This window comes from Polypterus senegalus, chromosome 6 (genome assembly GCF_016835505.1).
Source record: "Polypterus senegalus isolate Bchr_013 chromosome 6, ASM1683550v1, whole genome shotgun sequence".
NCBI classification, from domain to species: Eukaryota; Metazoa; Chordata; class Cladistia; order Polypteriformes; family Polypteridae; genus Polypterus; species Polypterus senegalus.
Window position 1 is genome coordinate 39,527,791 of NC_053159.1, and position 12,701 is coordinate 39,540,491.

A 12,701-nucleotide genomic window follows, 5' to 3' on the forward strand; every position below is an offset into this window, starting at 1 on the left:
GGGTGAGCTCCGGATAAAATCGAAAGGGGAAATGATCTCACTCCTCATCTGGTCGAGACACCTCTGGACTATGGATGGGAAGGGGGAAATTATAAATGATTGAACCTCCTCCTGGCTAGACATGGTATTGCTAACCTTTTTAGAGCCCTGAAAATGGCTGCAAAGTGCTTCTGCATGACATCATGTATGTAAACACATTAAACGTTTACAGAATATTCCAGAAGCATTAGATAGTAAGACACTGTTACATGTTGCCACCAGACTCATTCCCTGAGCAGTTGTTTCCCCATTCTAGAGGAAAGTATTGTAACACAAAGCACACTCATTTAAAGAAGCAGCATTGCAAGTATTTGCTTTTCAGCATGTATTCTTCATCATTACAGTGAACTGTTATGCTCAGCCATGCTTCCATAGTTCTACTCACCCTTAAATTGGTCATAGATGCATCAAGTATCATTTGTTTCAAACCTATTTTGATTTTTTTCTGACATTTCTAATGAAGTACAGGCAACATTACTTTGGAAGAATAATTGCAGGAGGGAATGACTTCTCTTACCCTGAGTGTTGATCATTTTAAAAATATTTGTCTTTTGATAAAATACATAACTGCTGTTATCTGATTTTGTTTGTAGTAGTCTGCAGGATACAAACATGTATTTTAGCAGAAATAGATAATGGTGCTGCTTTCTTAGCTGTTATGCACTCTTCATACCGGGCATGAGGTTGAATTTGAAATAGCTGTATAAATGTTTGCACAGTACACTTTTGAAAAAATATTTCCAGTAAAGTTCAATTCTCTTCATTTTAGTACGTAAATGTCAGGTGATCTACTGTAGGTTTAACACTACTTAAATTTTTAAATTTTGTTGGAAGGTGCCGCCTACAGAAAAATATACACACACTTTATAAAAATTGTTATTGGGATGAGACTCCTAAAAATGTGTTCAGCAATTTGCACGTCATTAGTCCTAATGATGTGAGTGCCTCTGATTTGCCAATGCATTTCTGCTTAGTGAATGTGTCTGTGCTTGGTGACAACACTCCAATGCTGAATAGAGCAGTCTGTAACTGGGAAAGCATAATTTATGAGAGAAAATAGAATGCAGTCATTTTTACTTTCCACGATTAGTATATCGAGACATACATAATTGTAATCACGACTGATATACGATTAACTGTGTGGCACCACTCACCAACCAGTAAAGCAGTTGCATAGAGGAATAGAGAAACACTTCATTAAACTATATATGACCTCCCGGCACCCCTTATAAAATATGATTTGTAAAGCCTGGAAAATATAAGATACTGTCCACAGTGAAACTGGAACTATAATGCCTCTTTTCAGGGAGATTTTTTTCTATGAAGTTTTTCTTTCAGTGCTGCCTATTTTCCTCTTTTTAAAAAACTGTCTTGATACTTCTTTAATTGTTTCATGTTTACATAATCCCCTCCAGACTTTCTTACTTATTTACTTGAATGGTATAAATTTTGATGACCCTTTTCCAAACACTCTCTTAATTCATTCATTATTACACCTATCTCTCTGATGATTTTGATTTAATAGACATGGCTACAAATCTTCTTTGAATGTTTTGCTAGTCAGTTGCAATGTTCATTCAGACAGTTTTACATTGTAGGAATTTAAAATTAGCATTTCATCAGCTTGGCTTAGAGCTATGGTAGTTATCAGTGCCGAATGGAACATCTTCATCTACAAGGAGAGCTTAGAAATATCATCAGTCTAGAAATGATGCATTGTCCATGTGGTGTGATGAGACTGTATTGCCAACATGCAAAACTACTCAGCCACTTTGGGTATTTCTTTTTGCAGAAATATATCCTCTGTACCATTATCTACTTACTTGTTATTTAAAAAAAAACATTAAAATAAAATGTTCTGATGCCACATAAATGACTACTATGTAACATTTCCCAATTTGTCTGGAAGCATGTGTTGAGAATTACATCATGACTCCAGCTGGCAATTTGAGCCATGGAGTTCCCTGTAATTCTTACTGCAGAATTGCTTGGGAAAGCACTGCACTTCTATTAAGAATTCTGTGCACATCTTGGATTCTGCAGACCGCTGTGCATTTTAATAATGCATTGTGTTACTGACTGGAACAACAGCACCATCTGATCTCACTGGTCGTCCTTGTTAGAGTGCTGACTCAGTGTGTGCTCTTGACAAGTTTAAGGTTCAGAACTGATCATCCAAGAGTGTAAATGCAGAACAGCAATATGCAGCAGTGTAATGGAATTCTCTCTGCAGTAAGGTAGTACTAACGTCATAAAGAGAAGCCCTATTTACAACCAAAACTGACTTAACAACCATTATCTTAGTTTACCTCGGCTGGCTTATTGCAATCTAAAATCCCTTTGGTTTTGGCAGTGGCATTTCTGAATTGAATGTCAGTGGGACACAGCCTCACCAGATGTTGGACAAAACAAGTAGTAATCTTCCCTTAGTGAAATTTCCACTTTAATCTCGAAATTTTCACTTTAATTTCATAGTTTAATTTGTCATTAAATTAGAACTTTTTAAACTTCATCTTAAAATTGATGTTTAATTTACTAGAGTTTCTCAAACCCCATTGTAAGTAAAGTAGCATGTTAAATGCTTTGTATTCTGTATGTTCCCCAACCCAGTCGTTAATTGTACTTCTTAAACGGGGTTTCTGTTACGCCAACAGGGGCACACAGGCAGTGATCGCCACACAGAATACATTACATTCATGATACTACAGCTGTCTGAACATATTAAAATACTAAGATGTTTACTTGATATTTTCCTGATGAAATGCATTAACACATTTTTAATATGTGGGCACGGTGGCACAGCGGTAATGTTGTTGCTTCACATTAAGGGGGTCATGTCCTGGGTGTTTCCTGTCTGGAGTTTGTGTGTTTTCCTGGTGGGTTTCCTCGGCATGCAGGTTAGGGTATTTGGTGATGTTAAATTGATGCTACTAGTGTATGTGTATGCTTGTATTCACCTTTCGATGAGCTGGCACCCCATCCAGAAGATGTTCCTGCCTTGTGCACGATGCTTGCTGTTATGAACACAATCCTAAATGGAATAATTAAACATGTATAACAAAGTTTTTTTTTAATGTTCCTTAAAATTTTGGAACACTCAGTGTTCTAAGTTTATAACTAGTTTTACTATCGCAAAGACGTTTATTGTGTGGCGATTGGTTATGTGGGGAAAGAAAAAGAACGGATAGAAACTGGGGTGTGGTACGTTTTATATAAACACCACAGCTGTAATAAAGAAAGCCCACTGAGAAGAACATCCATTGAATTCTGTGTCTGTGTCCCTGACAACCAACTCATGAACCCAACAGTTACACATTATTTCAGTTAAATCAGTGGGATACTCACTTATACATCTAGCCTCTCGGAGCTTTGTCAAAACTGCTATAAATGTTCTCTGCATTGAACATGCAGCTGCTTTTGAAGTCACTTTTTAGAGATATTGTGACATGGTGTCCTGGGAATTTAATGGATGTTCTTCTGGATTCCTTTATTGCAGCAGTACTGTCTCTGTCAAATGTACCAACCCCCATTCCTGTCCATCCGTTTTCTTTCTCCACTCAACCAATCAGCATACAATAAACATCTTTTATAAATATAAAACCATCTGTAAGCTTAGAATGGCGATTCTTCAGAACATTTAAGGAACATTGAAAAATCTTCGTTATACTTGTTTACTTATTCCATCCACCCAGGGTCACGACAGTCAAGGCAGGAATAATCCCAGGACAGGGCGCCAGGGTGAATATGAGCACACATACCCTAGTAGCGTCAATTTAGCATCACCAGATCCTCTTTCCTGCATGGCCTTGGAATGAAAGTGAAGCACACGGAGGACACCCACAAGGAAAACATACAAACAAACACCAGGCAGGGAACACCCGGGACGTGATCCCCTTACTGTGAAGCAGCAGCACTACTGTCATGCTACTGTGCCCCCACATGTTTAATTATTAACAGTCTACATGATTTAAATTAACAATTTATCTGTAAAATGTAATATACATACTTTAATGCATTTCATCATAAAAATAATATCAAGTATACATTCTAGTATTCTAACAGCACACAGCTCCAAGATGATTGCTCTTGGTAATCTAAATCGATTTAGAAATCAGTCATCATTATGATACAAGAAATTAATATGATCTCTAAATCCGTGTTCTCTTCTAATTCTTCATTTGCAATACCTTCTAACAATGCTAAAGCAGCTATAGTAGTTGGAATAGTTTGGCCATTCTGTGCAACTATTGTGGCAGATTGATTACAACGAAATGACTGTAAATGATATACAATTAATTTTGGTGTATTTGATAAATCCCATGTCAAGGATGCAAATCTAAAAAATAAAGTGAAACCACACAGAAACACTAGCACTACTCTGATGCTGGGTGCTGCCCATTTACATAACCGAGCAGAAATGTGCGTACACATGGTATGTGGACGCTGTCAGAATGTGCATAGCTTTACATTAAGTTTAGTTTTTGTGTTTACGGACTGTTTATACATGAGCCCCCAGGTTAGGAGGGAACAACTGCGCTTGGTAGAAGAGTTCAAGTATTTCAGGATCATGTTCACAAATGATGGAAGACAGGAATATGAGACCGACAAGTGGATTGGAGTGGTGGTTGCTGTTCTACAGGCACTGTACCGGTCTGTGCTGATTAAGTGGGAGCTAAGTCTAGAAATAAAATTTGCCAGTCAATCTATCTATCTGTCCCACTTATGAGCTGTAGGTATTGACCAAAACAGTGAAACCGAGTACAAGTAGCAGAAATGAAGTTACTTCATAGAGTTGCTGTGCTGACACTCCTTGATGGTGTGCGATGCTCAGTAATTTGAATGAGCCTCTAAATAATGGCGCTGCATCTCCAGATCGAGAGGAGCCATTTGTGGTGGCTTGGACACGTGGCAAGGCTGCCACCAGGGCAGCTCCTTCTAGAACTTCTTTGGGCACATCCCATTTGGCAGAGACCCTGCGGCACATGCAGGACATGCTGGGGGGGTTATATCTCCCAACCGGTCTTGAAAATACCCGGGAATTCCACAGGAAGAGTTTGAATCTGTAGGTGGGAACAGGGAAGTCTGGGCTGCCCTGCTTGGCCTGCTGCCACTATGACCTACACCAGGAAAAGCAGTTTGGGATAATGAGATGAGATTGTATAATGTTTGCAGTGTTCTTCAAATTTTTCCTCTTAACCAGTTTTTTTCCAATTTTTTTACCATATGCTCAATGTAATTTATAATCTAGAGAAATGGTGCTTTTCATAATATGCAAAACTGCCTTTCTGACACATGCAGCAGGCCTGTCGAGGTTATGCAATGCAAGCAAGTCAAAAGATATAAAAAGCCTAATACCATTTACATCTTAAAAAAGGGTGACATTTTTATCTTCACCCACCCTCCAGGAGGACTGCCTGATGGCGCTAAATTTGAAAAAGCCACCAAGGTAGATTTTCTTGTGCACCTTCCACTTTGTATGATACCCTTGATTTAAAGATGCATAGAGTCCTGGTGTTGGAAAATATTTTTTTAATATATTTGTTGACTCTGCATTATCTGGCAAACATCTGGCTGCGCTGTGGTTAACACTGCTACTGGTCAGCCCCTGAATCTGGTGTTTAAGTTGTGCATTGTGTAGTCAGTTTATTCTTTCCATATTACTGAGAATATCTGGTCACTCTAATTACACAATATGTAACATTTACATTTATATAAAGTGACTTAAGAGGTCAACATAATCAAGTAACATCTGTCTAGGGAGCTGTTTGAGGAAAAATATTACAGAACAAGGTTAGAAAGTTGATCATCACAAGTGGAAAGCTCAGATAAATAAATCAAGCAAGTTATAATACCTAGATAATAAAACCTAAGAACTAATATCACTTAAGACAGAAATTTACTGAATAAATGCTTCTTCAAAACACTGAGAGAGTCACAATTCTACATAGAGGTGGGCAGCTCGTTCCATTGCCTGGGAGATATCATGAAAAGAATCTGAACTGAGATTTAATACCACACAGAGGTGTCATCACCAGACGCCATTCATCAGCTGGCCTGAGTGGTTGAGAAGGAGCAAGCAGCCTCACAAGTGTCTCCATATATGTATGTATATATACAGTATGTGCTGATCCATTGACTGACTACTCTGTATGCAGGCATCAGGGATCTGAACTTAATATGTGCCACTACAGAAAGCCAGTATAGTGATCTGAAGAAGGAAGTGACATGTGCCCCACCTCAGCTGATTTAGCACCAGGTGTGCTGTTGCATTTTCAATCATCTGCAGTGGCTTAGTGGTATATGCCAGGACTCCTGCTAGCAGAGTTGCGGTACTCTAGCTGCATACTCTTAAGACAGGCATCCTCAATCATGAACCTGGATGGCCGCAGTGACTGCAGGTTTTCCATCCAATTAGTTTCCTAATTAGAAGACAGTCCTTGTAGATAATGAAATGTGGTATTTAACTATTTAGCCTGTTGGTGCTTTGATTCTTCCAAGAAAAAATTTTATTGCACTGTAGAACGGAGCAGATTTAAACTTAATGCTTCTTCCAATTCCCCTCTCATTTATTTCTAAGCATTTTTTAACACAGATACTTCATGGTGCATATACACAGGTGTAAAAGGAAGCATGTTAGCTGGAGAGCTTCTGGTTTATTGGTTATCTGTATTTCATTATTAACTAATGTCTGGTTAAGAAAACAGGCAACAATTAAAACTTAAATGCAGCTGCAAAGATTTCCAAATTGTAACAGGCAAGGTAACTAAAATGAATCCCAAAAAACATATAACTTTAGTAGTAAATAAATGGTTTCTAATTAGGAAATTGGTTGAAGTGAAAACCTGCAGCCACTGCAGACCTTCAGGACTATAATTGAAGTCCTCTGATCTACAATGTAACTAAAATTTGTCTTTGATGAATGAAATGGTAACAAGGCATATATATTAAATTTCAAGTTTCATTATCAGCACAGACTGAGTTCTAATTACGAAACTGACTGGAATGAAAACCTGTTGCCACTGCGGTTCTCCAGGACTGTGAATGAAGTCCCCTGTACTAAGACATGTTCTGGTATTCTATAGAGTGGTGCAGATATGTATAGAGTGAACTATTAATATTGTACTACATGAAATTTAAAATATATTTGTAATTTATATTTAGGAAACCATGTATTGAAAAAGATTTTCACTTTTGATCATAATTAACTGGAACTCTGTTTTACCTTTTGTAGCAACTATTGCCCAATATGTAAATATCAGTTATGAAAGTCCTTCAAAATTTTCTTATGTAATACCGCATGCTCAGCTCCACCCTTAGAGGCCATCTTTTTGTCATTGTAGTTGTAATTACTTTGTTTCTCATTTTTATTTTGTTGCATACTTAGATTAACTCCATCCAGAAATGATGCTCCATGTCCTTTAAATGTATTAACTAACTGCATCCAGTTGTGCTAACTATTTTTTAAAGTTTGTCTGTAAAGAGGATTTAACTGAGAGCATCTGAAAATGAAATTGTGAACTTTTTTTTTTTTTAACATCTGTCACTGGTCATGGCTTATCTTACTCTCCAACTTACTTCCTCCTGTTTAGGAGTATGTTATATGTATCAGGTCAGGTTGGAAGCATGCACTGGTATAGTGCGTTGCTGCACCAACCACACGACGAAACAGCTCTGGATCCTGGTTGGCAACCCCCCAGGCAGACACACAGTTCAGTCTCACCCTCTGTAAATGACCATCTAGCTGGGTGTCCTCTTGGCCTGGTCCAGCCGCTTGGGTCCTCAGCAATGAGGATCCTATGAGCCCGATCACCCTTAGGGAATCATGCTATACGGCCATAGTGCCGTAACTGACGCTCACTCACAATGCAGGTAATGTGCCTCGTTTGGCACTCTGTGAGCAACTGCTCATGTGACACAAAGTCAAATCAGCAGTACCCCAAGGGTTCTCCGAAGAGACATTCTTTATCTCAGGTCACTGGATAGTGCTGGTGCCTTGCAACCATATAGCAAAACAGGGAGCACAAGCACTCTAAAGACTTGGACCTTTTTTGCTCAGATATCGGGAGCACCACACACCTATTTCCATTCACCTCATGAACTCCCCATGCTCCCCCAATCCATCTACTGACTTCATAAAAAGAGTCACCAGAGACATGAACGTCGCTGCCAAGATAAGTAAACTTCTCGACAAGGTTGACTCTCTCTCCGCAGACAGACACACTACTGATGGCTGTGCCCAAGTGGTCATTAAAGGCCTGAATCTTAGTTTTTATCCAGGACACTCGCAAGCCCAGACACTCATACTCCTTGCCCGGTCTCTTGGGAACCTTGATCAGAGCCTCCATTGACTCCACAAATATCACAGCATCATCAACAAAGGCAAGATCAGTTAATCTCTCTTCACCAACAGATGACCTACAGCCAATGGACCGCATGACCCTGCCCAACACCCAATTCATATACTGTAAGCGTTGAACAGAGTAGGAGCATAACACACCCCTGACGAACCCCAGAATCAAATGGGAAAAACACAGAGGTTCTACCTCCACTTTGTACAGCACTCACAGTACCAATGTATAGGCCAGCCATGGTATTCAGCAATTTTGTAGAGGAGCTCGCAAAGTCTCTAGAAGTCCGACTTTGCACTTTACGGGAGCCCTCAGTGCCAGGAGAACGGTCAATGGTAGACTACTTGGCTGTAAATCCAGACTGCTGCAGTCTATTGAGGATGACCCTAGCAAGGACCTTACTTGGCACTGAGGGCAGTGTTATCCCGCTTTAGTTACTGAAATCCAGGCAATCACCCTTCCCTTTCCAGATAGGGACGACAAGTCCCGTTTTCCAGTCAGTTAGGATGATACCCGTCTCTTAAATGGGAGCAAAGATTGCTTGCAATTCCAGGAGGACAGCCTTACCACCAGCCTGGAGAAGTTCACCCCGGATACCACAGATCCCTGTAAACTTCCCTACCCTCAGCTGGTTCACCACCTGTGCAATCTCAGTGAGACTGGCTGGTTCACAGCTAAATGGGAGGATCAGCCTCAAGAACTGTGAACCCAGAGATATCCAATTTCCTAGCCTGAGTATCAGCTTTAAACAGCTGCTTAAAGTAGCCAGCCCAGTGGGTCACAACTGCTGTGTCATCTGTAAGAACCATTTCATCAGCCTCTCTGACTGCGACTCTCCAAGGAACAGATTCAGATGTGTGTAATGCTTTGATTCCTCTCTAAACAGGATGTGGGTCACTAGACCATAGATGGCGTGTCATTTGCTTACAGATTCCTCTAACAAACACCTCCTTATTTACTCTCAGAGCCCTCGCTCTCATCCTTTTCAGTTGCTGGTACAGACTGGAGTTGCCATCAAGCTGTGCACTGCTACTGCTCTCAGTGATATCTAGGGTGCCCTGCTAGATGAAATACCTTCTGGGAACACTGGTAACATAAACACAACCCTCATCAACCTTCACGGTCTTGTCACAGAAGGTCTCCCACGTCACTTTAGGATCAGCAGTCGCACCCAAGTCTGTAAGTTCCTTATACAAACTATGTGCAAACTCGTTAAAAACAGCCTGATCTTGGAGTCTTGGAGGTCCAGCCACATTTTCCTAGTAGGTGGTAGCCTACTGGACCTAAGCTGTATCTTCTGAGTAGCAACAACAAGTCTGTGGTCAGGATTCATAAATTGGGCACTTCTGTAGACCATACAGTTTTGTAAGAATCTCCTGCGTCTGCCCACGAGGATGTGATCGATCTCCTTCACCGCACCATCATTATGGGAGTGCCAGGTCCAATGATGTGGCTCTGGGTGCTGGGACCAGGATCCAGCGATCCGCAGCTCCTGACCTTTTGCAAAGTCAAGGAACATGGAACCACTTTCACCACAGTTGCCAGACTCTTCAGAACAGACACAATCTTCATAGCCAGCCCTGTGCCAGTGGTCAAACATTTAAGTTACCCTTGACCAGAGGAGTTATACTTTCAAGAGAAATTAAAATGAATTCAGAGAAGGCGAGTCTCTGCACTCTGCTATTGAAAATGAGATCAAGAGCTACTTGATGAAACCTGAGGTGGACAGTGATGTAAATTCATTAGAGTGATGGAAAATACAAGAAGTACATTTCCCCAAATTAGGGAAACTTAAAAAAAAAAAAAAAGGTTCCTGTGCATCCCTGCCTCAAGCAGCCCTTCTGAGATGGCTTACAGCACTGGAGGAAATGTTGTAACATGTGACGATGGTGCTCTGAAGCCAGATGCTCTAAACAGACTGGTGTTTCTGTCACGCAACTTGAAGTTTTCTCAGTAGTCTGATATCTTTGTCCAATATTGGACAGAAGTTAAAGTTAGTCATTTGTTTAAAAATGTTATGGGTTTGTTTTTTTGTATCTTTGTGCAATATAGATCATAACTTGTTTACAAATGCAAATTTATTCTTGTGCAGTATTTGACAGATCTTTGGAGTTTTACACTATAGTATAGTATGTTAGATATTTCTTCTTGCTTGTATGCCGTACAATTCACCTTACAGCAAAGCAGTTTATCTTTATCCAGACTGTAATGTTAATGTCCTGTAGTTCAGTTATGATTAGTATTTTATTCCCTTTGGATTCTTATCTTGTTTACATTAAGGGTGTCTGTTTAAACTGTTCTCATTATAATAGTTTTGTTGGTCTTAGGGCACTTTTTTGTGTAAATCCTGTAGGCCACTTTGAAGTGGTTTACTCATAATTGCACAGTTTGATCTCAGTAATACTTTGATTGGTGATTTTAATATTTTTGTGTTATTTTACTTCAGTTTTAAGTAAATAAATAAAACCCCTTTTCCTTAACTGTTGTTTCTATTGATCTCTTTAGTAAGGTACAATTAATAACCTATTAATAAGACCAAGCTAGATCAATAAGACTTTTACAAACATGTATTTAAAGAATGCAAAATATCGTCTAATTACCATTATCGTCGAAGTCCCAGAAAATATCAAGGTATCATTTTTGCCAGTATTGCACTCCCCTACTCCTGTTTGGTCTGGATACTCCGCAATCTTAACCTCAGTCATTGTTAATGGCTTGAACGCAGTACATAGTGATTTTGCTTTTGCTTCTGGCTTAATTTAGGATGGTTGTGTAGCAGCAGTAGCCAAGTACATGGATCACGTTTGATGATTTACGATCTATAATGGTGGGCCATTTCTTTCTGAAAATAATTTTCTTTTGACAATTTCTGCTTGAAAATGCGTGAATTGAACATTCAAACAAGTAAAAGAGGAATGTCTATGCAACCCACAGAGCCCTGCTTTGTGTAACATTGCTATAAATCTTTCAAACTCCATTATGAAGTGGAGCAAAGACCTGCCGGCAGTTAGTCTTTAATCAACTTTTTTGCAGGGGAAGTGCCATGCAAACACATAAAGGAAACACTAATTTTTTCTGCCAGAAAAGTTTCAGGCCTTACAACCTGTTGCTGACTCTTCATATTCTCTATGCCAGCTCCCCACGATTCCTTTCTCTGTTTGTGCTGGCACTCCTCTGGTTTTGGGCTGACATGCAACTTATTGTTTAGTAAGACATAAATTCTTTATCATTGCAACAAGTACACAGGAATATAGTGATGGCAGACCAAAGTGCTTCTTTCATTATCCATACAGAAGCATTTAAATAGCTTTTATAATCAGTAGTCATGTTGGGAGAATTCTGATTGTGATAAAAACGTGAGACATACTATTGTAAAAACATTAGGTGGAATTTGAGAGTAACTGCAACTGATATAGATTGTCTTGGATTATTTATTGAATAGCTCTACATATATAAAGTAATAATAATAATAATTCATTACATTTATATAGGGCTTTTCTCAGTACTCAAAGTGCTATCCACACAGGGAGGAACCAGGAAGTGAACCCACAATCTTCCACAGACTCTTTACTGCAAAGCAGCAGCACTAAGTAGGGTTAATTAGCATTATTTTAAAAAAGGCATTTTTTGTACAGATTTCATAACGTAAGCCTTTTACAAGAGAGGACAACACCGGACAGACACCAGACAAGATCCAGTCCTGTACAGTGTGCCAGTCCGATTAATCTAACAATTGTCAATTGCTGCTGGGATAGGCTGTGATTTCTTGGAAGCCCGGATTAAGAAAGTACAGGAAATGGATTCATGGATCAATGGGTGGAATTAAGATAATACCAGCAGTATTTTATAAAGCACAAATTCTGTAGGGTTATGTACTTTAACAAGCCTTTTTATTTTTGTGAAAAAATTATTTTATTGTTTTCAGATATTCGATCTGTGGGCTTGAAAAAGGGTATGTTTTTTAATCCTGATCCCTATCTAAAGATGTCCATCCAGCCAGGAAAGAAAAACACCTTTCCAACATTTGCTCATCATGGCCAAGAAAGAAGGACGACAATCATCACCAACACCACTAATCCTGTCTGGCATGGAGAGGTACCCACACTTGACTACTGAAATAACCCCAACCCAAATGCTGTTGCACCTACCTCTCTGTCTTATTTTGTAAATAATATGCACTTATTTGTAACCATTTAAAATGTATAAATTACAGCATTCTTAATTATAGTGCGTCAATTATTAAGAGCAAGGATGTGGTAGAAAGTCCGCTAACTATCACTCAGTAAAATGGTGTGATAAATGTTCCAATGGAAA

General features: G+C 39.3%; 1 protein-coding gene across 4 annotated transcripts in view; it reads left to right on the forward strand.

Annotated features, from left to right (window-relative positions):
• Positions 1 to 12,701, forward strand: part of LOC120530997 (E3 ubiquitin-protein ligase HECW2-like) — a 368,650-nt gene that overhangs the window by 205,213 nt on the left and 150,736 nt on the right. For all 4 annotated transcript variants that reach the window (XM_039755889.1, XM_039755891.1, XM_039755890.1 and 1 more), the window contains one exon: positions 12,313 to 12,482. In XM_039755889.1, the coding sequence (XP_039611823.1) occupies positions 12,313 to 12,482 (170 nt within the window). The remainder of the gene's footprint in view (positions 1 to 12,312; positions 12,483 to 12,701) is intronic.